This window comes from Pithys albifrons, chromosome 8 (genome assembly GCF_047495875.1).
Source record: "Pithys albifrons albifrons isolate INPA30051 chromosome 8, PitAlb_v1, whole genome shotgun sequence".
Taxonomy (NCBI): domain Eukaryota; kingdom Metazoa; phylum Chordata; class Aves; order Passeriformes; family Thamnophilidae; genus Pithys; species Pithys albifrons.
This window is the reverse complement of record NC_092465.1, coordinates 12962878-12989573: the sequence shown is the minus strand read 5'-3', so window position 1 is coordinate 12989573 and position 26696 is coordinate 12962878. Positions and strand designations below refer to the sequence as shown.

The window sequence follows — 26696 nt, the reverse complement described above, 5'->3', positions numbered from 1 at the left end:
TGATTTGTTCAAATTAGTTGTGACTCAGACCTGTAGATAGAAATTTTGGGGAGGATATAGGTCTGTTTGTGTGTACCAGACAGTTTGAGTAGAGGGTTCTGCCAAGCCTGAGTTTTATTGTGTGTTTGTGAAAATGTAACATCTTTTGAAAAGAGGAACAGGGCATTGTTTGTCAGAAACAACCACAGTTTTGTACAGATTCTTCTTACAGTCAACTACTTAATCTGGCCCACAAGAGTAGCTGCGAGTGAAGTGAGCCATTAGACAACAAGTGTTTTTTTCTCTGTCCTGCATCCCTGTAACTTCAGCCTGTTTTCACTTATCCCAGCATCCCCAGTAGAGTGAGATACGAATTTTCATACTGCATATGTCAGTCTTATTTGTTAGATGTATGACATAATTGTTTCTGTGTTTCAAAGCCACTTCAGAATTATTTCATGATTATGTTGGCAAAGGGGAAGCACAAACAGTTCCTGCTGAGCCAAATATCTGAATTGTTCAAGGTCAGCATGGAAAATGGAGATGGTGCCTTATATTCCTTTACTGTTGTGAATATCCATGTCCAGAAGAATTTGAAGGTGGTCTTGTAAGTGTTACTGCTTTGTACAATGGGAAGAACTCCACAAACTTGAAGCTTTGGATGCACTGCACCACTCCAAACACATTTATAACCTGATGGCTTCTTTTCAGAGAAGCAATCAGATTTTATACTTCCCTTGTAATGGTAGAGAATATTCTCTTCAGAGAAAATCATTGGTGTTTAAGATCTGAAGGATCTGGATCTGAAGCAAACTTCATGGCTAGTGGGATTAGCTGTTGCTGGACCACAGTGCACAGTAGAGAAAAGTGGTCTTAAACCTCTTGCAGAACAGAGATACTTAACACCAAGCAAGAAAAGGTCACTAAGCAGGAAACCCTCCAGTAGTGGAGGGATGGCATTCAGAACCATGCATACCAACAGAAATGAGAAAACAGCCTATTGCATCCCATTTTATATTTATAAAATCATGTTAGCTGTGTTAAACCTGTGCAGTTCAGGATGCTGAATATTGATAGTGAATGACTCTGTGGCATTTATCATTTTGTATCAGGAAAACAGTAATCTATATGTTCTGGGTATCCCAGCTGAGTTTCTGTCATACGATTTCTGATGTATTTCCATGTCTCTAGGATCTTATAAGAGTTCACAGTGGGTTAGTTTTAATTGGTGAAACTATTTGTATGATAAACTTTTTTTCTTATTGATCTGTTAGCAAATAAGGCTGTTTTATCTTGAAATGGGGATATAAGAGTTAGTTTTTTCTGCCTTAACCAAGGCTCATGGCTTGCTTTTGTCCAGCAAATTTTTATTTCCTGTCCAGACAGCACCTGATTGAGTATTTGATACTGCACAATCTGCCAGGTACAGGGGATTTCAAGCCTGGTTTGCTTCCTTTTCTTAACTACCTGTGACTGAAAAACAGCAGAGATAACAATCTGTTTAAACTGGACCTTAATGATGCACTGTGTATAATGAAGCAGAAAAGACTGGGTTTTGCCAGAAGAGCTGAATGCCAGAGCCAGAGATAATTAATTGCTTTAAGAAATGAAGAACTGTTGCGATAGCAGCTATTCCTGCAAAGAGGAGCTGGCGAGCTCTAGCAGAAACCCAATCTGCAGCTGGAAACAAAGATAGACATTAATCAAGTGACTTGTCGAACATTATTCAGGAGACCTGTTAAACAAGTGTAAGAATCCAGTCCCTTACGGTGGGCAGAATTGTCCACTAGCTCTGAAGGAGATGATCTTTCTGCTACCCAATTTAAATCTAAGGATATTACAGTACTAGCTAGTTACACTTACTGACATAAACAAAAATTTGAAAAATTTCCCACTTGTTTTAAGTACAAATGAATTTTCAAGACATTAGTTTTGAAGGATTGGGTTTTTTCTTCTTTTCTGCTGTTGAAGTGATCACTAATCAGCTGTTTGAGTTTATGATGTACTGGGGCATGGGAGGTAATAAAAACTCTTCCTGACATTTTGGATTTTAGTATTCAGAAAATGGCTTCTTTAAAGAAGTTCTTGAAACAATTGGCTGAATGAGAGAATTGTTTTCATGTGATTTCTCTGTTCATTGTAGTCTGATAGTTAGGAATGGGCTTCTTCTTACAAGTAAGGGGCAGGAGATGGCAAAATGAGTTGTTTGCAGGGTTATCCACCATATATCAGACCCGGTCTGGCTGCCAAGGGAGCAGGCAATTGTTAATTTGAGTAACAGTGAGCAGTGCAGCATGTCCAGTGATGCAAAAGATGAAGATTCCTGGTAGCTTGTTGAGCTATTGGACTTTTCCTCCAGCAATGATGGAGAGGTGTTTCTAGTAAGAAAGCACTGAACAATTAAGCAAATTTCTAATGCTAACCTACAGGTTGCAAGGATCAAGTATTTGCTTTCCTTAATGGAATTCTAAAACACATTGGTTTGTTACTCTGGCAGTTTTATCTGACATAGTGCTTAATGCTGAAAATTATTTGCATAGCATTGTACTATGAACCCATTAATTCCATAAAGTATGGGACCAGTTTTGGCCTCACTGTCTTATTAAACAAACCCTTACTGGGTTGGGATTTTTTTTTTTAGTATGTGTGTGTGGTTTTTTTGTTTTTTTTAATTTCTGCAGCATCAAACTCTTTTAATAAGGACTTCGGTACTGTGTGCAGTCTGTTGTTTGTATTGCCTTCTGTTTAGCAGACTTTATCTCTGGATTTCAGCAGTAGACTGTGTTGAGCAAACTCTCATCAAAAGTAAACTTTTTTGCCAGGTCCACTTGAATTCCATTTTAATCATTTTAATCACTTGGAATAAATTTCAACTTTCTTGACGTCTGTGTCTGTTCATTTATGTGTTGGTTTGATAGTTTGATTTTTTGTTTTATCCCTGTCCCCATTTAAAATCAGTTCTGTTTCCCTTCTGCCGTGCACACCCTCACCATTCAGACAGAGCTCCTGTGAGCAGCAGCGGTGAGCAGAGTGAGATCTATCTGTGCCTGTCGTGGGCCTCCCGGTTGCCTTCCCATGGAATGTGGAGGAGATGAGAGAAAACAGGAGGGAGATGAAACAGGAGGGCACAGCAAGTCCTGGAGCCTAGAAAGGGCTCTGTCTGTCATTCCTGTGGTTAAATCACCTGCAAGCCTCCAAAGGGGTAGTTTGTGTACCTTTTTGGTGGAGGAAGGAGTAAGTGAACTGTCTCTTACAGCAAGTGAGTTCATGGAATAGGAAAAAGGATTTTGATTTTCTTGAAGAGTAAAAAATCGCTTGACTCTGTTTCGCTGGTAGTATAAGGAAAATAGGCATAAATATTGGCTTCATTCTTCCTTTAGCTTCCTGCTGTATTTTAAAAATTTATTAGATACGTTTCAGATAGCTTTCTGTAGCTACTTTGTTTTAATAGATAATGAGAGCTTTTTCAGCTGTGTGCGCAGCAGCAGCAGATTGTTCAGTTGTTCTGATCTGCAGCTAACAGAGCAATCCCTGCACATCACGGCTGTATTACAGGCTGACTTCACACACTCTGCAGAAGGCAGGGCTGTTCTGAAGACAGGAATGTGTTTGCACTTGGCATTGCAACCTGAAAATACCGGTTCTTTTTCATACTCCTGTTGCTCTTCTGTCCTCCGTGGGGCCCTCTGTGAACTTCATGGCACACAGTTTAACAAAAGGAGTGTTGTGCATATAATTTATCTGCATTAGTTGCAAGGTGACATTTGGGGTTGATCAGATGAGGTGGTGTTCCCTGGGCATGGTGAACCGTGCAGGACATGGTGTGTTAGGTAGTTTGCTCTGGCTGTGGAGTCATTATGTTGAATGGAGTGTCCTGTTTCCTGTTTCGGTGAGTCACCTCCTTTGGAGGAGGAGCTGTTGGCCATGCACAGCATTAGGAAGGAGAAGTCTCCCAGTAGCTGTCTCTTAGTTTTCCAGCTTTAACTTCTGGTATAAGCTCTTCAGCACTGCGATTATATGCAATTATTTTGGGAAGCATAGTTTATATGTGTAGGTGTTTTTCTCAATCTGCCATCTATAGCTTCTTTTTCACATTCTGTTGTACACGGTAAAAGTGAGGCCATTATTTTAGCTTCATGTCTAGCATGTAGCTTATAATTAGCATTAGTAGGTGAGGGAGTAAATTCCGTTCTCTCATGTGACAGTTGCTAAAATGTCACCTGTGAATAGATTTTTGAGAATTAGGAAGAGCTGACCCTGATTTCGAGACATAGCTTTGCTGTTACTGCACTTGAGTCATCTGAAGAAAATGCTTGGAAGCCAAAAATATTTATTTTGTCTCTCCCCTTCCTGCCCCAAGTAAACATCACACACAACAGAGTGCCAGAGTCTCCAGCTATGATTTATCCCTCTGGCACATTGTCACTGGTTGACCTACTAACGTCTGAATTGTTTGTATAGACAGGATGAAAATTTTAGTAAAGTGGTTTGTTACAAAAGTTTGTTTTTTCTTTTAAGTAGATAATACATTCTTGAGGACTGGCTTTAAAGCTAACATTTTGCACTACGAATTTTAAGCAAAAGGATCTTCACTGAGCACAAAGAGAGCTGTGAATTTTGAAAGATTTGGATTAGATTGTTTTAACAATCTACTTGTTATTCCAAGATAGTCTTCACTAAGAAATAGGTATTTTTCCTTTTTTTGTTCTTTCTAGGAGATTTCTTTATTGATCATTAAATGAAATTAATTTATTTTTCAGCATTGGCTGGACAACACAAAAAGCATTAAAAAGCAAGTTAAAAGTAAGTGTCCCTTCCATTTTCTCTTGGGGTCTTGACATACAGGAAACACAGAGAGTTGGAATGGGAGGGGGACAGTGTCCTGTGAGGGGTGACAAGACCCAGTGACAAAAGTCTTGCTTGTGCTACTGATTGTTTAATGACCTCTTCCCTCTGTAGCTCAAATTACTTTATGCTAATGTTATTAATTAAACATGTCATAGGCTCATTAATTATAGTTAAAGTAGAGTCAAGGCAGCTGAAGATGTTTTAGTGTTGTATGTTGTTATCCTGACTAGAGGAAAATGTGTCTTGGAGCCTCCGTCCCTTGGGGCGGTGCTGAATGCCCCCGTCTGTGTTCACTGCACCAAGGTCTTACCTGTTGCACAAGGCTTTAGAATGACCTGGTTGTTTCAGTGGTGTGTGCCTGGGTAAGCTGTGGCATTGGCTGGTTGTTCTTTAGCAGCTTCCTTGCTCTGCACTGTGGGAAGTCTTCAGGGATTTGTGGTGCTGTGTTAATACAACAGAGGTTTTGGAAACACCGAGAGAGAGAAAATTCCTCCTGTCAAATGCAAGAATCATCAGAGCACTGCACATTTTTAAAGAACTGTTAATCCATCCTTTTGCTGAATTAACTCTTTGCTTTCCAGAAAAGGTGATTCTTCAATAGAAGGGTCTCTTAAGTCCCATGAAAATATGTGTAAACTTTTGTAAAATAGAAGGGCCTGAGTTGTCAGCAGTGAGTGTTTCCCAGAGCCCTGGAAAGGTGTTGCAGACACCTACAACATGCCAACTGCAGAGCCAGGATGCACAGCTTTCTTGGTGATGGATAGTCCTTAAATGTAGGGATTAACCTAGATCCACGTGCTCTTGGCAGCATGAGTCAAGTTAATGTGATATGATTGTTGGGTTGACTTGTAACATATAAAACTATTTTGTGTGTGTATTTGTGTCCTTTCACCCTGATGTTCTTCATGGATTTCACTGTCAGAAAGGAATTACTGCCTTAAGACCTTGTGGTAGGACATAGCCAACCAATTTCAGTCAAATTTTGTGATGTGATTCTGTGTAATAAAAAAATAAGATGTCTCATCCAGTAACTGTTATTGCTGTCTTGAATGAATTCTGCTTTGCAGTTGGCCCCCCGTATTGTCTGCATTTTCGTGTGAAGTTTTACTCATCGGAGCCTAATAATCTACGTGAAGAGCTAACAAGGTAAGAGGGATTTCGTGTGAGAGAAAGGTACCCAAAAAAGGCCAGAGAAATGTTTTTGTGATACTTAAACAGTTGTATCATATTTCAGAGAATTCCTTAGATCTGCTTGCTAACTTAGCTTTTTGTAAATGTAGCTCTCTTTTTGTATTGTAGTTCTCTTGAAATGAATGAGTGCTAAATATTTATGTATTACTTAATGCACCCTTTTTCATTAGACAATTCTGGCAACAGATCTGAGTAGCTTATACCTCACGGACGGAGGTTCCTACTGAAGAGAACTCTGTCTTTATTCTTCTTAAGCTGTATTTAGTTTCAACTGCATGCAGTCATCCTGTCTTTAGGCAGAAAAGCATTGAATTGCAAGTTATGGCTTCTCATTGGCAAAAAAGAAGTTTAGTGAACATTTCGTTACTTGTGTGGTCTTTGCAGAGTTTATGGAAAGGGAAAATGTTTTTTTACTGCTGTGTTGGGATGTGAGTTCACAGTACTTTATGTGTAGGATTGTAGTTATCAGGTGAGCAGCAGTTTCTCTTGATTAAAGCATTTCACAGATCTATTCATAGTACAGCATTTCTTGCTGGGCTGAGACATACTTGGGGCATTTTGAAAGAGAATACAGCAACTACCATATGTCAGTAGTGTAAATCTGTTAAAAAAGTCAGTTTCCGTGCATTGTCATCACTCTGCTGATCCCTTTTGGAGAGGAAACAAAGTTCTATTTTCGCAATAGCTGTCAACATTTAATACCCTCAGCCATTTGTAAGGGCATGAGGTGCATTTGTTTGTTGTTCAGGTTTATGTCTGTGTGGATCTTCGATCTGCACTTTAGCCAAATCCCTGGGAGTGCTACCAGGAAGATTATAGTAGCATTACCACTTACAGCCATATGTGCCCTGTGCAGCTTCCTATTTACATGTGGTAACATAATGTGATAACTGCTACTTTTTAATGCTTTCCTGCCAATCTGGGAAGAATGTTTTATCTCTCCATTCATGTTCCTGAATAAACATTTAACTCTCTTTAAAAACAGTAACTGTACACAAAATTCAGACGTACATCTGTATCTACCACTATGAAAGATTTTCATTCCTCTCGACTGAGTTCTGCCAGTCAGGCCTGGCTGTACAGGTTTTAGCAGGGCAGACCCAAAACCTGAGGGCTTTAAAACCCTGTCTGCCTGCTTAGCTAATCCCCCAAGAAGAGGAGAGCAGCAAGTCTTCCTTCTGTGTTGAGACAGTTCGACACCTGAAGGAAGCAGAAGCAGTGGGAAGTGCAGCTTTGCTTTGGGTTTTTGGTGTCACTGGGAGTTTCTGAGGGTTCCACCTTTGTGCAGGAGGACACCCAGCTGGAACCACTTTTCAGCTTTCATCAGTGCAGCTTGCTTGTGCTCTGCCAGCTTCCCATCAGGTGCCACGAGTCAGAGGTCATGTAACACAACATGGGAAGTGCCTGAATTGTTTGCAAGATAAGCACAGACTGGTCACACCCACTGTACACATTCTTTTGGTATCTGGGGTCAGTACCAAACAAATATATTCCCCAAACAAATATATTGTAGGGGCTAGTGTTCGAAAGGCTTTGGATAATAAATGATTTGGCAAAGTATTTGTGGATTTCTCTGGGACCTGTGGGAAAAACACCTGCATCTGTTTTGTGTCTGTGTATGTAAGTATGAGGAGACCTGGGCACATGATGAAGCAGAAGCATTGTCTTTGGTGTTGTGTGAGGCTTCTGGGCATCTGTGCTAAAATCCAAACAGGATACCATCACAGAAGCCAGTGCTTTATACTTGCTGAGAGTACTTCTCTTGTCAGAGGAAGGCTGTGTACCATAGTGGAGCAAGGGAGCTGCTCTTCATGGGTATTGGATTGGAAGAATTGGTGTTGCACACCAAAGGGATTTGTATTCAATATTTGCCCAATTTCTAAGTGAGAAGAGTACAGAATAAGCAAGGCAGTGAAGGAAAGCTGGCTCTGAACAGTAAACAAGTTGGAAAGGCCACTGCCTACTGTTTATTTTTTGTCACTTTACAGTCAGATTTTTAGTTTAGATTTTAGGTAAGGAATCCATATTAGAAGCATTTAGTTTTGCGAGAGTTTAAAATAATCATTCTCTTATGAGATTGGTATGTCTATGAATAATGAAGGAAATGCAGAAGATGCAAGTTGTTTTTTGTCCAAGTAGGAACAGAAGAGAAAAAAATTTTATTTACTTGGGTATCGTGTTTGTTTTTCCATGCAACTCTGTCGTTCAGCTTTTGACAGCTTCTGGTTTCGGGTTTGCTTCATTTGAAATCCACGCAAAACACACAAATCCAACTGATAAAGCCTTGAAAGGTCGCAGTGCTGTTTCTTTAGTCTTGAAAACCAATGTAAAGAGTAGAAAATGTTTTTATTTGTTAAGCTCTAACTTACTGCTGTTGGCAGAGTGACATATTTGGAACTATTAGTCAATGACTTATTTCTTATTTATTCCTACAGGTATTTATTTGTTCTGCAGCTGAAACTGGATATTCTTAGTGGAAAGTAAGCAGCCTTTTAAACAATTACAATGTGTTTAGTCTGTAGTTTATTAAACTTTTGTTTGGATAATTAGTATGTTTTTCTTAGTACTGTTATTTTTTCTCTAAAATACTACTTTTCTGTGCATGAATATCAGCAGAGGAATGCTTAAATAATATAATGCTTATCTCCTGGTAATTTTTCAGAAATCTACTAATCATTTTTCATTTTATTACCCAACCATTTGCAGTTTCTTACTCTGTTATATGAGTTGCCTGCTAAAGAGTTTCAGTCCAGGTTTTTTAACAATGCGTTTTCCTTACGGCAGATTGGAATGTCCTTTTGACACAGCCGTCCAGCTGGCAGCTTACAACATGCAAGGTGAGTAGGTATGAGAGGGGAAGGATGAAGTTTCATGTACAGCTTCCTGTAGACTCTTATTAACTCTTTTCATCTGTCCTTGTTATATCCAGAAAATATTGTCTGCCCAGACAGTGGTGATCCAGTGTGGAACAACAGCTCTTTTTGATTGTAGTTGTGCTGAGAGCATATACAGAAAATTACTCAGTTTCTCAGGAAATAGAACAAGGAGGTTCTGAACATAAACAGCTTTGCCCTAAACTTGTTTTCTCAGGTGCTTATGCGCAAACCTGTTCTCTTTCACACAAGATATCTGATTTGCAGTCTTCCTGCATCACTTTGATGTAGTAACACAGCTCACTTTTGTCCTTCATATGGTTTCTGCCAAGTATTATGTTGTTGTCCAAATAAGGTGTAAAATTGATTTTGTTCTGTACTTAGTTGAAAACTCCTGTGTATAAAATACCAGTTTGTGACTTCAGCTTGTTTGTAGTGCCCCATGTCTCATAGTCATACATGAATATTCATGGTTGAACTGCACTTGTTGATGTTTCATATCCGTGTTCAGCCCCAAGACATGACATACTGTCTTTTTTCTCAGCTATACAGCACTATGCTCGAGTCACCTGAGATTTTATTAAGGAGCTGTCTTTAACTTTTGATTCCATCTGAGAATCCGGCATCCATGGCTTCACTGAGAGCTGTGTCTTGACCCTAAGTAGTTTGTATAGCTTGTATATCACTGATAGTCATGACCAATGTCTTCTGTTGTTTGAATGAGATTGTGATCTCAAGAAATGTGAAGTTTGCTGTGGTTTCAAGCAGGGGAACTCACGAAAGAAAGCAGAGGATTGAAGTTTTAGAAATGTCTGCTAGAGTGGCCTTTTGGGTCCTTGTTGGAGGAGATAGAGATATGGCCTTATTCAACCCAGTTTATGAGTCTGCAAAAAACCCTGGATCCTCTGTGTAAAACTGTTGTACAGTCCTCTCTGATGAAGAGGCAATTTGGAGATGTGCCATGTGTTTGTGCTGCACAAATTCTCTACACAACATTCATCTTATAACTCAGTCCACTGTTGTACTCGCTCTGCAGGAGTTAGGTAACAGAACTAAGTCATTGAAATTCTTCCTCTTACACATATTTTCCAAAATACATTTTGGTTTTCAGGCAGGAACTCCTAATGGCCCTAATCATGTGTAAGTGTGGAGAGCTGGAATTAAACTGTGAAGCTTACCTGCCTTTTTAATGTGCTCTTTTGTGTGGAAGAAAAACAGTTAGAATACATTCCATTGTTAAAAATATTAGCATTGTTAGAGCCTTAAGATACAGGTTCAGTGAATACATTTTTGGAAAAACAAAGTGATCTAATTAGGCTGTATATCCATTGCTGTTTTGTGCTGGTCTTTTCTTTCCTCTCTCCACAATGAGGTCTGTAGCAGGGCTTTAATCTTGCTGTCTGACAGCTGTGTACTTTTATTTAAATCAGCTGGAACCTAAGCTGGCATTGACAGCATTCCTTTCAACAGAGGCAGGCGTTCTAGTGGGAGTAAATTATTATAGAAGTACAGACTTCCTCAGTCAGCATTAAAAAAAAAGAAGGAGTGAAAAGACTGTTATTATGCTTGCAGTGTTCAGAAATCCAAGAAACAGGTTTTTAGATCATGTGTCATTTCTGTACCTACAGAATACTGTGTGCATTTATTTGGCTTCTCTTGCTCTTTGCAAAGGTGTCAGGTTTTTTCCTACACAAACATCTGTTGTTTCTTTTTTCAGACAGAGCAGTTATTGGCCTGTATCAGTCTCCCAAGGTCTGAGTTACAGACTAATTCCTAAGTTTTTGGATACAAGCTGAACATTAAGGAGCAACTTGAAATCAGTGGGAGGAGAAAGGTCTTAGTGACAGTGAAAATCAGAACTTTTTAGAAGGTTTGTGAGTTTCAGCATTTAGGCATGTCTCTGTCTTTACAAGCTAGACTTGTTAGCATCTGTGGAAAATGGAGGCTGTGCTTTCGGTGTGGCACACCCACTGACTGGTATGTTCAGCACGCTCTCTAAATAGCATCTCTTACTGCCCCTCTGAGCACGCAGCAATGGACTAGATGAGCCATTTGACCAACCCACTAGGGCATTTATTATGTTCTTAGATGAAAAGGGAAGTAACAAATAACATCTGTATGATTGTGCCCTGACACAGTAATTTTAGCAGGACAGGGTGATATTAGAACCACAAAACCAGAAGCTGATTTTTAGACTGGACACACAGTTTTATGAAAAGTGTCAGAACTGGTTTTGCTTTTTATAAATCTGAAGAGATGCTTTAACGATTTAAGGCAAAATTCTGTTGTGACTTTAGTCAGCTGTCATCTCAGTAGATACTTCACTGATAAACATGCTGAAAACTTTCTACAAGAAGGAAGACAGATGAGTTTCAAGAATGTTAAGTTCCTTTTATAGGAAGCTTCTTAATGAATATGTCAATGGCACTTTTTAAAAATTAATACAAAACTTTTGTGCAGATGACACAACCATTTGTTCAGTGTTCATGATTTCCCTGTCAGAAAAGGTGACACTTCAAAAAAAGGGATAACTGGTGGAGAAGGAGGAACACAAAATGGAATTTAGTACTTCACTAGAAAAGTATGCAGAAGTTCAACTGTATGCAAAAGTATCCACTGTGTCGATTGGGAACAGTGCTTAATATGGCTGTTTTTTTGTAGCTGAACTTGGAGATTATGATCCTGCTGAACATGTCCCTGAACTGGTGTCTGAGTTCAGGTTTGTTCCCACTCAGACTGAAGAGATGGAACTGGCTGTTTTTGAGAAGTGGAAGGAATGCAGGTACGAGATCTTCCAGTGAAAGTTACCCAGCTGTTGGCACTGATTTTTCTGTGAAGGGAATGTATTAAAAAGATGCTGATGATGATTCTTCTGTGGGTTTGTTCTGAAATATAATTTTAATATGGTTCTCTCATATTTTGTAAGAGGATATAATGTGAAAAATTAAGCTTTTCAGAGGTCTGAGTAAAATGATGAGGTAAAGTATCTTAAAATGCAGTAATTTTTGCAGCAGTGGTTTCACATTAAGACTGATGAAAGTTACCTGGATATTTATGGAAGTGAACAAGTGTCAGCAGGGTTTAAGTTTTTCACAATTTTTCACAAAGTTCTTTCTCCTTATATACAGTTTTCCTTTCTGGCTTTTTCAGGCATCTACCTAACAGCAAAAATTTTATTTCAGGGGGCAAACACCAGCACAGGCTGAAACTAACTACTTAAACAAAGCTAAGTGGTTGGAGATGTATGGTGTAGACATGCACATAGTCAAGGTATGTTTAACCACAGCACGATGACCTTTGGAAATGATAATGTTACCTTTGTGCTGCATTTCAACACATGTTTTACTTTGGGGGGCATAAAAAAAGGAATATTGTACTCATGCAATCTCTGTAACAAATGATCTGGCTTTGGTACAGGTTTCTAGAAGGTATAACTTTAATCCAGGCATGTCTACTCTGTGTTAAATATGTGATTGGTGGGGCAATATGTAATACAGTTTGTATTTAGACTTAAGAGTTTTGTGAAAACTCATAGTAATTAAAGTTGGCTGGGGTCCAGTCGTCTGCCAGCTGAAGAACTACAAGTAAAAATAGATCTCCCATGGAGAAGGAAGTGCAGTGAACTGCATAAGGAGGTCCTTATTACACAGACTAATCAGGAAACTTTAATTTTCCACTTTAGTCAGCCTTATTGAAAAGTTGTAAACAAGAGAAATCAATTGCATAAGATCATTGAAGCACAAGAGTTTTGTTGTATAAGATAAGCAGACAGGTGTGAAATTGTAACACTGGGCAAATAAACTACCTGAATCACTGGAGTGCATTGGATAAAGGGTCAAACACCAAAGTGAATATAATCTTTTTGTGTCAGGCAAGAGATGGCAATGATTACAGCTTGGGACTAACACCGACAGGAGTTCTTGTCTTCGAAGGAGACACAAAGATTGGTTTGTTTTTCTGGTAAGCTCTCTGATTGTACCTTAAAATGTATTTTAGAGTTTTACTCTTTTATTTCTTTTACAATAACAACAGAAAATTTGTTTGGGATATAAGAGCACTATCAATATTATGTATGTTCTCAGTGAGTTACTAAGAGTTAATACAGTGAGTTAGACATAACCTGCACTTTCTGTTCATCTTGCAGGCCAAAGATAACAAGGCTTGACTTCAAGAAGAACAAACTCACTCTGGTTGTTGTTGAAGATGATGAACAGGTGGATAAATATCTGTTTAGTTGCATCTCAGTCTTGGTTATACAGTAGTAATTTACATGTTCTTGATCTCCTTCTTTATGTTTAATTTCTGAGTACTAGTGTGAGTTCCTGCAAGATTTTTTGTTGTGACTTGGGGGGAGGAGGGAAAGAAGAGACTTAATTAAAAAGTAAATGGGCTTCATTAGGTTTTTTCTCAACCTTTTTTAAAAACAGAATGCCTTCTGAAACTAGACCAGATACTTCGGAGAGAGTGTGCATTGTACAAAAAAGTTTAGAAAAGGCCATGTACCACATTTAGTGGAATGAATTCCTTAAGCACATTCCAGAATTATTCCCAGGGGAAAGACATTGCATAAAGCTGAGACAATAAAAAAGTGAGCATTGGTAATTTAAGGAGATCTGATTTGGAGGTGAAACTGTATCAGCCTGATTGAGAAGTACCTTCCTGTTGTGATGGTGTCTTTAATTTGGAGTTATTCAGAAGTTTGACTTGTTAAATACATGGGCTCTAGCCCCTTCCAACTTTAACGGAACAGTTGTTCATTAAAGCTTCTGAAAAAGCTGATTTTTCTGCCTAAAATATTTTTTAAACATACATTTCAGTATTCATAGAACCCAAATTTTATTTGAGTTGCATAGAATAGTAACTTTGACTTATTTAGGGCCTGTGTAAGTTATCAGTGTGCTTTGTGTGCTTTAAGGGAAAGGAGCAGGAGCACACTTTTGTCTTTAGACTGGATCATCCCAAAGCGTGCAAACACTTGTGGAAATGTGCAGTGGAACATCATGCCTTCTTCCGGCTCCGAGGTCCTGTCCAAAAGAGCTCAAGCCGATCAGGCTTCATCCGGTTGGGATCTCGATTCCGATACAGGTCAGTGTCATCTGTCATTAAGCATCTGTCAGTTATTGCTGTTCCTGGACTATGCATGAAAACAGGAGAGAACTTGGTTTTCTTTCTTCTAGGACAGTGAAACTTGCAAGCTGAGTGAATTGCATTATTGGTTTTATTAAATCATATGGATTTTCCTCCCTGCATTTTTTAATTTATCTTGGTGATTCTGGTATGCGCAGTAGGAAACTAAAGTTTTATCAAGGTTTATATTCCTGACATAGCCTATATAGTACATTGTGTTTTATATAGATCACTTCATCTTGAAAGGCCACACTTTGTTAAACATACCACAGAGGAAGGATAATTGACTTGCACAGCTGGGGACATTGCAAGGTTTTTGACTCCTGAGTTCCTGTTTGAGTGGTGATAATGCTTCAGAAGCCTCTGATAATGCCTGTTCTGTGTTAGGCCCTGCCAGTGCAGGGAACAGTCTTCAGGATGGCTGTGATTCCAGGGTAGCCTGCAGGATCGTTCCCCACCAGACCTAGTGAGAACGTGTAGGAGGGGATGGGGGAGATGACCCCAGGCAGTGTGCATATGTTTTTCTTCCATTTCCAGCAACTGTAGCAATACCATGTAGTCTCCTTCAGAAAAAATCAGTGGTACCAAGGAGTCAGCAGAACATGAGGCTGCCACTGCCACGGGGATAGTCTGGCCAAACTTGGGGGAAAAGTATTTATCTGGGAACAAGATCTAGATGCTGGTTTTTAGTCCTGTTATCACCTTTCTCTACGACCTTCAGCATCATTACTTAAGCTGTACTCTCTTCCAGCATTTTCAGCCTCTCCCAAATGTCATGCACTGTGACCACAGAAATTCTCAAAGAGCAGCTGTGCTTTTATCAGCAACTTAACGTTTAAGGAGTCATTGCTTCAGCCATTTGTCTTGGAAAAATGGGGTGAAGATCAGAATGTAAAACTTTCCCTCTTTTGTAAAAGACCTTTTGAAGTGTGACGTTTGGGGCGTTTTAACAGAACTGAGGTCAGATATTAAGCTATGAATTTAAAATAGAAGTGTGATGTTTTGATGAGAAGTGTCTCTATTCCATCATTAAAAATAAGTGATTTATTGATTTGTACTTTTACATGGCATTGTTAAGTGGGAAAACAGAGTATCAAACCACCAAGACCAACAAAGCCAGGAGATCAGCATCCTTTGAAAGACGGCCCAGCAAGCGATACTCAAGACGAACACTGCAAATGAAAGGTAAAACAACTTTTATGCTGAGAAATATAATCCAGTATGAGAATTGAGTCATCTCCTTTAAAATTTTGTGTAGAAATTCTTCTGTAACTGTTTGCCCTTCTCTTGAATTTTCAAAATTAGGTTTCCTTTGACTTATTTAGGAGACCAAATGTATTTATTTGAAAAAGCTTGTGTCCAAAGCATGTCATTCTAATTTGCCTTGCGGGTAAAACACCTGTGAAGATTGCACAGAAGATCTCACTATGAAAATGGAAAACATGGGTCCAGGAAACAGTGATATATTAGTGATGATATTTGAACTTTATGAATAGAGTTAAAAATTTTTGCCATTGAAGTTTTTTTCATTGTTGTTGGGAGTTGCACTCCATTGTCACAACCTGACAACATGTGATATCGTGTCTCTTATTCCCACTCTGGCGCAGGTCAAGTGTGGCCACCATGTCTGCTTTCAAATACTTGCTTCAATCTGACTCTTTGGTTTGCTCTTCAAATTTTTTAATATTATTTTCCAATTCTGCATTTTGTTTTTCAGACATTATATATGGAATACATGCAAAAGGATGCATGCAATTTTTGCTCTTGGTTGCCTACTTTTAGGCAATGCTAGGCTATTTTTATTAATCATATACTTAATATTTAACTGATAATGTAGTATAAATTAAATTCTAATTAACACTTCATGTTTTTGCAGCTCATACTACTAAATTGGAAGAAACAAGGTAAGATGCATTTCAATACTTGAATTTCTCTCTTTGATATTTGCAACCTGTACTTGTGCATGTGTCTGCAGGATATACAGAGTGATGGCCTCTTAACTGTGGTTTTGCCATGCGTATTGTGTTTGTTTGCTTTACATAAAACTTACTGTTCAAAGCAAAGCTCCTGTGTTGTTGTCACATAGACAATTTTGCCAGACCTGCTTACTAGCAGGCAGAGAAGTTTGTTAATGACTAGCTGTAATTCTTGCTGTATGTGAGCTGTAGTTCTGTGTGCTGCCATGTAAAGAGATCAAGTCAAAGCATGTGAGGATGTCTTCCTTCTGAAATCTGCCTACTCTGGCTGTGTGACTGAAATACATCATCAAGTGAAGGTCACAAGGAGAGGACAGTAAAATAAATACTTGAAATAGGGTAATGATTTTATATTCTCGACAATACTTGTGTTTATTTTTATATGCTTAAGCATTTATTTTTATTCATGGTCAACCTGGAAAGGGGGAGGCCTTTTGGTTCTTTATTTCTATACCAAAACTCTTCCTGGAAGTTTAGGTTCATATTTGCTGTTGTAATGTGAATTACTCACATGTGTCTGAATCATACAGTTTTCCTACCCTTCCTTAAGGGAAGAGAGGAAACCAGCCTAAAAACAGCTACCTGGTAGTGAAGGAACTAAGTCACTCAGTTCTGGTTTCTGTCCTTTGCCCTAATAGCTTATGAACATTGCAATGATCAATTGCAATCATACTGTTTTTTAAAAAGTAGATGCTCATGGATGTTAAGAACTATGATGAGCTGGGTAAGGAACATTGACATAACATTTCAAAACAACATGCTTAATACAGCTGTATATTTTCTGTTTGAACCACCAGGGATGATTCTTGCATGAGAGGGGGAGATGTGAGGACAAGGCTGCAGTTACTATCCATGACCTCCTGTATTGTTTTTTATTTTTATGAAATGGGAAAGTATTCTTCCATACTGGTTGTCACTGAAGTGCTTAAAGATCCTATGTGTGCAGAATGTGACTATCTGATTAATGAGTACTCTCATGCTGTGTTGCCGTGCCCTCCAAGTTTCAGGCTGCTTAGGTCATTCTGAGAGTGGGCAGAGAAACTTCATGTGCAGTTTCTCCCTCTGATAAGACTACAGTCTCCTGATCTGCACCTGGGTGTGGCACTGTTGTCAGTCTCCACGGCAAGCTGTGCCATTTCTGAAACTCTACACTCCAGTGTTGCTAATTGAAATGCATCATGAAAGATGTATGTTTCGCCATTCTTTTGTGTTAACTCAGCACAGGGGAATGTACTACCCAGAAGGTATTCCTTAATATTTCTGTTACATGTGCAGTATTCTGTGGTGGCCTCCACATTCTCTCAATAGGGAAGGGACAAAGTGGGGAACAGGCAAGGAACAGCTTGTTCAGTGTTGACATTATGGTATTTTAAATGAAATAATTCTAAAGAGTCACTGAAGTAGACAGAGAAATCTGTTTGAATTGTCAGCTTGCCAGATTGGGATAGCTATTGTCCAGACCGTAAATCAGCAGATTAATGGGTCGTAGGAGACTGGAATCTTTTTTTAAAAGATTAGAAGTCTGGGGAAAATGTTTTCTTTGCATGAGATTTATAATGCATAGTTATTGTATAATATATAATGCTTCCAATTCTCTCGAAAATGTGAAATGTCTCTTGCAAATTCAGAAATCATCAAGAATAGAGATATGGATCTTATTTAATTTATCAAATACTATAAACATTTAATAATATAAAATTATTTTTAATGATGTGCTGAGCTGCTGTGCCCATAAATTTGAATAGCTCCTTTAAGTCCATTGGAAGTTGTATGCAGAAGAAACTCATTAATTATTCTGATAAACTTGGTGATGTGAAACTTCCAATCAGAAGGCTTCTAGTTATGGAACAAGCATAGTATCTACAGCATGTAGGTGAACTTCCAACAATGTCATATTTTGCTGGGTGTTTAACTAGAACTGTCATTCTTCCTTTAAAAATGCCCCACTTTACTGCTGAATTAGGAAGTCTTTTTAAAGCAAACTAGTTTAGGAAAAGAAGAGGAAAATCCAGTTGAGTTACAGATAAACTACAGTTTGAACAAATAAAAAATAATGTGGTACCCTTAGTTAGCTAGAGTGAGGCAGCTGACCTAAAGCATAAGTTTTTAAGTTTTCTTTTTGAGAACAGTTAAATACTTTGGAAATATCTTTGTTAAATTTTGTGTTTCTTTTTGAAAATTGTTGCTGTTCTACCAGCCTACAAAAGCAGTTTGTTGATCTGATTCGGTTTTAAATTGTTCTTGTCTTTCAGTACTGCAAACAATGCTGTTATCAGCCAAACTAATGGATCACAAGTAAGGACTCTCTTTCAGTAATTCTAAAGGTAGTTTTATCATGTTTCAGCAGATGTGAGAATTTCGTTATTTGCTCTTAAAATTTAGTGATTGACCAATTGAAAGTTAGGAACAATTAACCACTAAATTACACGTGAAGAAATGACTGCTAACTGACAAGCAGGGTAATTGGTTAATTAAACTGGAGTAAGGAAGATACACCGTGGCCCAGTACCCTAGAAATGATGCTATTTATAGACACAGATTTTCAGAGGTACAGAAAGCACCTTTGTGTGGCCGTTGTTATTATCCACAGCACAGTAATTTCTATATGCTGGTTAAAATAAAAAAAAAAAGGAGTGATGCAGTTCATCATCACCTCTGTTGTTCCTGGTGACAGTATTTTTTTTCTCTGAAAGAGGGGAATGTGCCTATAAATTAAAGAATACCTTATTAGCAAAATTCCTTGTTTCCTGAAATTGAGAAGGAAATCAGAGATACCTGTGTCTTCAGTACTTGTACACAGAATATCCTGTTTCACTGAAAAGGGATGATGTTAGTATAAAGTAACTCTGAGCATAAAAAGCCCCAGGACTTGGAGTTTGGAAAGACAGTGTCTTGTTTTCTGGAGCATTTCAGGTAAAGAGCCACATCTCTGTCACATATTGGTGGAAACAAGATTTTGGTTTAAAGTACTCAATCCTCACTGGATAGATTGCTCCTCTGCCCAGTCTTTTGCCTTCTATGCAAAAGGAGTGTTTTTCAGGACCTGTTATGCTGCAATACAAAGGTGCCAGCCTTTATTGCAAAGGATTGTATTACTGCATGAAGTTAAAAAGGACGCAGCAGGCCATAGCTCTTTATCGGAATCTTTGAGCAGCCTTGGATTCACTATGATCATCCCCCTAACTAACTGTGTGCGGTACTGGAAAAGTCTGGGCATAGGCATTCAGTGCAAGGAACTAAGGGAAGACAATGGCCTTGCTTTAGCTTTGTGCTTAAGAGGAAGTGGTGATGTGTTTTCTTCTCTTTAATGTGTCATCACATCATTAATGTGTGTGTAATAACTTGTTTATATTCTGTCCAAAGAGCTGGAATGCAAAACCAAACCTACCTGTCCTAACAGCGGTTCCTTCTGCCCCAGTCTTAGTGGAGATAGAAAACTTGCCAAGGAGCCCAGGAGCCAGCCAGCAAGACAAGAAGTGGTATGTTCTCCTTTTCTGGGAAATGAACTTTGCTTATGCATGATTCAAGTAGCTGTTCCTTTATCTGTACTTGAATAAGCTGCTATCCTTGTATCTTTATGTAAATTGACAATCAAGTTAGTGATCATGCAGCTGATTTTTTCCTAAGAATTGTGTGTGGCTGAGTCACTGCCAGCCAAAAGAAAATTTCTTCAGGGGCTGAAGAAATTATTAAATCAGGAGCAGCGTTTCCAAGTCTTGGAGAGAGCTGAGTCCTTCTCATTTGCCACAATACCCTTTGTAAGCCTTTGCTTGGTGTCATGGGACCGAGGGACTTACCCTGATCCTTGGGATAATACAGAATCTTGTAAGCTGGTATCCTTGTGAATCATCTTTTGAAATAGGCAAGCTGACTTTTCTCATGATCTTGGAAAGAATGGGAGCTTGAGGAAAATGACACAAGCCGAAGATAAGAGCTTTAATTTTGTGTTATCAGAGTATTTGTTTTATGGATTGGATGCATCTCAAAATGAGGATGATTTGTTTGAAGATAGATGAATGTGTATATCATTTATCTTTTCTTAAACTAATTCTATATTACAAAGCTAGTTTCAAACCAAAACTGACATATATCAACCCAGTACTTGTGCACATGTAATCTTAATTTTTTCAGCCTCTTGTGCCTTCAGAGGCAGTATGGCTTATCTTAGAAGGATAATTCTGGTTTCTGCCAGACTCATCAGGAGCAGCAGCAGTGGAATGGAGTGACACAAAAGCTCTTATCCTAAGCAGTTTCAGTCCTCAAGAGAAAAAGTCTTTTCTACCATTTGCAGGCATATAAACTTGCTTTGCTTCAGTTTCTCTTAGAAGTAGATGATACCTGTGTCCAACAGTGCAATGGCAAATGTATTTTAATTTTGCAAACCGTATTCATTTAAAGACTTTTAATACTATCAGTTTTGGGGGATAAGGGGGGTAATTCTGCTTTGAGTTGCATTTTGTTGAAATTTCAATCAGAACATATGATCAATGCTGTTTTTCTTTCTTTTGCCCTTGATTTATCTAGTATCTGAAATCTGTGCTTGTCTATGGTGAGATCCTGTTGATCGCTTGGTTCCTTCCGAGGTGGTGGGTGAAAGGTGGTGGTCTCTTTATTCTTCAGCATTCTCAATATGGTTTATTTTTATTCTTTTGGTCTAATTGCAAGATAAGTGCTAGAAACCTGTATTTCTTTTGGTGGAAATGTTTGGCTCTTGCTCCAAGCAGCTCTCCTCAGGTATCTGACTGGTGCTGCCATTCCTGCTTGTATTTGTAAGGCTGCTGTTGCTTCCTGAAATCCTGCTGCTTTTGTTCTGAAGCAGAGAGGGCTCTAGAGCCAATCTGTTTCAGTTTTGGGTTTGGCGTGCCTGTTTTAAGATTAAGAACTTGAGTCTATCTGTCATAATACTGTCAAGGAATCTAAGCTAACATGTCAGCTGCTGCAGGATGTAGCCTTTGTATAGAAGAGGGGGAGTGAATGTGAAATACTCCTGCATGTAACACTAAGCAGCATGTCATAAAGAAGACAAGCTTCTTGGCAATTGATGCATTTTAATTGAGAGTGTCGTGCTTGTCCTGCAAATGTGCTGTGTTTCTTTGAGACCCATAATTATTGAAAGCAGTTGTCTTCTGGTTTTAGTGTGTTCACTGGAAACAGTACTGCCTGTAATAAAGGGCAAATCCAGCTGTAGAAAGAAGACAACAGTTTGGTGTTGAGTCAGCAATTGAGCTACATTCTGGTTTCCTAGATGGGAAGTGGGGTTAGGTTAATATAATTGCCAGAACATATGTACTTGCTGCCGAGGGCTGTGATTTGGCTATTGCACCTGCAAGGGTGTCCTGGTGCTGCTAACAAGATCTCCTTTCAACTGCTACTGTCTTTAATTGGCCTGTTTCTGCATGAATTATCTTTGCTTTCTGTCAGAAAAATAGTCTTCTTTTAGAGAGAGCTTGCCAACAATCTTTGAGAACACCAAAATCTTTTGGACTGTGGATTTTCTAGATAGTTAGATTGAAGGGGTTTAGAAGTAAGGTCCTGACCTCATGGGTTTCTGTACTCTGCTTGGCAGATCCTTGTACTGGCTACCTTGCAGCTTAGATCCCTTATAATGTCAATGTTTCCTGTAATTTAAAATGTTAATGCTGCAGCTGCCAACAGCAATTGTGCCAGATAGGAAGGATTTCATAGGTTTGGGGTTTTTTTCTTTTTTTCACTTTGCTCCATTCCTGTAAAATTGATAGTATAGGAAAGCTGTACTGGTCTATGGGATCTGCAAGTGATCTGGAGTATTAGCTGCAAATCTGGGAAGCATAAAACATGATCTGTATCATTCTAAGTTTAGTCTTTTCCCAGGAAGGTCTGTCGGGGCCAAGATAGGACAGGAGACAAAGGTTTAATAGCTTCTTCCTTACTGTGGAAGAAGTAGGGGATTTTTTTCTTTTTTCTTTTTTTGCCTGCTGGTGGATGTAGCTTTCCCTGAACCACATACATGACAGAAATGGGAATGTAATGTAACAAACTGTTGAGGATTGGAGCCCTCAGTATTCATGGGTCACTTCCTCAGCATATTTCACAAAAAAACAAAATTTTGAGTTTGCCCATGGGTGACTTTTATATAAATCCTGTCTCTTTTCTAAAGGAGGACTATCCCTGAATGTTAATAATTTACTGCTCGTGTGATTCCTGCATGCTTTCCTGCTTCCCTGCCTTTACATGTGTGATCTTCCAGCTAATGCTCTGGCTGCTTGGCTGTTCTGGAACGTGAGAAGGTGGAATTTGAGCTGAAGGCTGTTGGCCCCTCTCTGTGAACAGCAACAGTCTTTCTACTTTGTTTAGATTTGGCTCATTAAGTAGAGTCTTTTCATTAAACTGAGGGAATACCTTTGTTTTAGGACTGTCCTTGCTTCAGTAGTTTGTGAAGTGCTTTTTTCCCAAGCACTTTTTTGTTATCTGATTATACCTTTGCATCAGCTTCTCCTAAAATGTACCAGTGAAGGATCCTAGTGCTACACAGACGACAGATCATTGCCCATTTTTTAAGTATTTTAGAATTCAGCTGTTTCAGTAAATTGCTTATCCTTGCTGCTTTGGAGATGTTTGTGCCTAAAGCCTTCCAGTTTTCTAGCTAAGAGCTCCTGCATAAAAATATTTTTCAAAACACTGTTCACAGTGATGAGTGTTCTCCCTTGCTCTTTTTTCTGGCTTTTGGAGCACTTTATTCCAATTGTGGTATAGACAAGCCATAACTGTGCATGGCATTTCTGTGGATTTGATTTTAGGAATTCAAAATTTAAAATTTACAAACCATTATGACTTCATATGCAAAATTAGAAAGCAAGGTCTTAGTTTTTATTGTGACCTTTTGTAAAATGGCCCTTTTTCAACTAAATTTTTTATGTTAATCTAAGCTGCAGTCACCTTCTTCAGTAGTGTTAGTCCCTTAGTCACCTAAATTGTGAATGATTCGTGTTTGCTCTACTGTTTTTCCTTCACAGTAATGCTCATTTTTCTATGTTTCTATTTTCTTCGCTTTTTTTTTTAATTTGCATTAGCATCTGCTTTTTCCAGTGACTTTGAAAACTGGTCTTGCTTGTAGATGTCTGTTTCAGGTGTACATTTAGAGCTGCCACTTAAACTTGTTTTCTGCAAATAAAGCATGTTGTATGCTGGGAGGTCTGTTCCTCCATCACATTATTTTCTTCCATCTGTAAAATGCACATGGCTCTAGCTCAGTTTTGTGAAGTGCTTTGAAATATAAAGTGCTTTTCCTTTGCTAAGTGTGGGCAATGTATATATGAAAGAGCTTAACTTGTCTTTTCAGGCTTGTGCAAAAATGTGCATGATGGTGTGCAGGAAAGGGGTTTATTTGGCAGTGTCCCATGTACACTCGCACGCCGCCTCCTTCAGTCTTCACCTCCCAGCAACGCCTTTTTTCCTCATCTTTTCGCATCAATCTTCTCGCCTTTACTTTTGCTTTACTTTTCCACCCTCTTCCTCCTCCGTGCCCATTGACTAATTGTGCCCCCTCCCACTCCCCAACACTCCAGGCCCTTTGACGCTGCCGACCGGTGTGTCCGTGCTGGAAGCCCGTGGGACGCGTGGGCCCCGCCGAGGAGCCGTGCCGCGGACGGACGGTGCCCCGCGTTCGTCCATGAGCGCAACGCGAGGAACGCGGGGATGCACAGCGGTGCTGGCACCTGTGCTCTCCAACCCACCATGACCAGCCTCTGAGATGCCCATGGGCCTTGCTTGGAACTGCTTCCCAGCAGAGGCTGGGAATTGCCTCATGAGCTGTCTCTGAGATAAGAACAACGGACCCAAAGCTGACCATAGAGGGGGAAAAAGCTTTAGGACAAAGGCTCTGCATATTTTGCTGTTGGTATTTAGTCTTTGAAGATAAAATAACATGTGGACCAGAAGCCACATGTCACTCTTACACTAAAAACAGTATATATCTATCTATATACAGATAGATAGGTAGATCTTTTAAATTGTATTAAGGTTTTCCTTAATGATTGAAAGATCTATTTTTTTAGCTGGGTTTATCATTGAGACCCATGCAGGAAGTCACATTTGTTGTAAAACTACACATGAAACTAGTGGGTTATAATGTGGTTTCAAAAATCTAAGAGAAATAGAGGATGTAACTGCTCCTCCTTTTGAACCATGATTGTCTGAAAATATTGAAGATACATGGATGATCTGAAAACTAACCTATTTTTTTCCAATAAGACCTCTTCTAAAAAATATTGTTTGGAAATGGAATAGAATTATTTTCATTTTTTAAGAATAAAGCTATCAGAGTTCCTGAAAAGGCAAAGAGTAATTTTTTTTTTTGCTTTCTAGAAAATTTTCTTTGTTTTTTGCTGCTGCGCTCCAGTTGAAAAGAAACAGAAGTATTTCCTGACAGACACCAGTTCTACCATATGATTCACGAGGTTAATTGTTAAGTCAGAGGTTAAGACTCCAGCTTCATGGCTCATTGGTATTCCCGGGGGCCTTTAACCACATGAAGAACAAACTTCTACCCTTGAACACACTGTTTTTACGTGTTTTCTGAAGTTAGCTGCTTTTAAAGTGCAACATTCTTTATCTATTAAAAGGGAAAAAAGATGAGAAGTTGTAGTAGAGGACTTTGAAAATTAATTTTTATTTGGCTTTTAGGATAAAGAAGGTGTTTTAATGATTTTCAAATTGTTTCACTACATTTCAAGTTGCCACAGATCCCAGAAATACAAAAACATTGTTTTCAGAGATCCAGCCCTGAAGAACCGAGAAAGTGTCAGCCAGGACATAACTTAATACTGTCTGACGTACTTTGGCCTGCTTGCCCCTGCATCTGACAGGGGAAAAGAGATTGTTAATGAAGTAGAAATGTCTATTTTACAACTCTGCTTAAATAAGAAAAAAAAAAAGGATTTGCAAGCTTGCATTAAAGATCTGTGAGATCTGCCAAGGTGATAGGAAGAATCTGTTGTGCTATTCTTAATTTTGGATTTTGCATAGTGGATGTTTTAAACTTCTGGAGTGAAGCAAACCTGTGTTTCTTTATTATTTATGAAGTTGCATAAGAACATGCAAGTGAAAACAAGTGTTTTAACTTTACAGTATCATATAATGTCTTTGTAGTTGAGGGAGAAGAAGCCACTAATGGGAATAGAGGAATTTGGGATAATTTTGTATTTAAAATGCAAGAACAGGTCACTGTTTTATTGCAATTTCAAGTTCAGATGTGCTTACGTAGAGGTCAGGCCACTGCAAGTAGTGGCTGACTCCTTGGTATCAGAGTTTTGTGTAGCTGTCAAGGAATTAAAGAACAGTTGAGCTGGAGATGATTTAGTCCACCCCCATGCTAAGAGCCGGCTTGAGTGGAGCAGGTTGCTCAGGACCATGCCAGCCACGTTTTGAGTATCTACAGGGATGGAAGCTTCAGACGCTCTATGAGAGACCTGTTTCACCAACCTCATAGGAATTAAAATTGGGGGGTTTCTTTCATGTAAGTGGAATTTCCTCTATTTCACATTGTGCCCATTGCCTCTTGTTATTTCTTTGGGTTCCCTTGGAGAAGAGTCTGACTGTTGTCTTTACTCTCTCTGTCAGGTTTTTATAACCATTGGTGAGATCCTCCTGAGCTTTCCCTTCCCCAGGCTGAGCAATTCCAGCTCTCTCAGCCTCTCCTCCTATGTCAGGTGCTCCAGCCCCTTTGTTTTCCTTGTGCCCCTTTGCTGCACTCCCTCTCTCTTGTTCTGGGAAGCCCAGAGCTGGGCACAGCCCTCTGGATGTCTCACCAGTGCTGAGCAGAGGGCTGGTGACCCTCCTGACGGTCGTGGACTGCTCTGGAATTAACTGTGAGTTCAGGAATTAGGGCTGTGTTTAAGGTTTTTGTAGTAGGTCTTTTGCATGACAGATTTAGGAAGGGGGTAGCAGTCCTGGTTGCCTGAAATCCGTCTGCCTTTAGGATTGAATAGTTTCAGTGTGGTATGTGTTGATATGCTTTGAATCTTCCACACATCCTGAGGCTCAATTTTTTTTTCTGTACTGGGCTTATTTTGGTGTGACTTCATTGACTTAAGGAAAATTACTATCCTGGTATCATTAGGATGAGTGACAGCAGTCAGTAGCAGACAGAGAAATTGAACCACACTGATACCAACAGCATCAAGCTGCATTTTTACAGGGACAGGTCGTGTGCTCTAGGAATTGCAAGGAGGAAGCACAGTATGGTGGTGGCATTTTTTTTGCTGTGCTTAATATCCCTGAAGGTTCTGCAGCAGCACCTTTTCCAAGGGTGTTTTCTATCCTCTCCTGTAGTTGTTGACTTTTGCATATATTATGCTATGTTAGTATTTGGAATTATCTTCAAACAAATGGGAGACAGCAGAAATGTTGGAATTTGGGACTTGCTCAATTAGAAACAGAATATGTGTTGTCTCTGTTTGTAGGATCTTACATCCTCAGGATTTTTGAAATGTCTGAAATTAGATTGTTTGCAAGAGAATTACCTCTTTTGTACCAGACTCAGTTACTGTATTTTGAAGATTCTATTTCACAAACTAGGATGAAGTGTTGTTTTGCTCCTCAACTAAGGAATTAAAACCCACACCACTTGTAACTGGCAGCTTTCTCAGTCACATTATACATTGAATGCTGTGTGGTACATACTAATATCAATATATTTGTCAGGAGAAACAAAGAGATAATCCAA

General features: G+C 39.1%; 1 protein-coding gene across 3 annotated transcripts in view; it reads left to right on the top strand.

Moving 5' to 3' along the window:
• EPB41L5 (erythrocyte membrane protein band 4.1 like 5) overlaps positions 1 to 26696 on the top strand; it is a 57711-nt gene that overhangs the window by 11586 nt on the left and 19429 nt on the right. For all 3 annotated transcript variants that reach the window (XM_071562868.1, XM_071562870.1, XM_071562869.1), the window contains exons 4-16: positions 4740 to 4782; positions 5895 to 5973; positions 8454 to 8498; positions 8803 to 8855; positions 11553 to 11673; positions 12074 to 12161; positions 12763 to 12851; positions 13036 to 13105; positions 13807 to 13976; positions 15097 to 15203; positions 15895 to 15922; positions 18247 to 18289; positions 19358 to 19473. In XM_071562868.1, the coding sequence (XP_071418969.1) occupies positions 4740 to 4782; positions 5895 to 5973; positions 8454 to 8498; positions 8803 to 8855; positions 11553 to 11673; positions 12074 to 12161; positions 12763 to 12851; positions 13036 to 13105; positions 13807 to 13976; positions 15097 to 15203; positions 15895 to 15922; positions 18247 to 18289; positions 19358 to 19473 (1052 nt within the window). The remainder of the gene's footprint in view (positions 1 to 4739; positions 4783 to 5894; positions 5974 to 8453; positions 8499 to 8802; positions 8856 to 11552; positions 11674 to 12073; positions 12162 to 12762; positions 12852 to 13035; positions 13106 to 13806; positions 13977 to 15096; positions 15204 to 15894; positions 15923 to 18246; positions 18290 to 19357; positions 19474 to 26696) is intronic.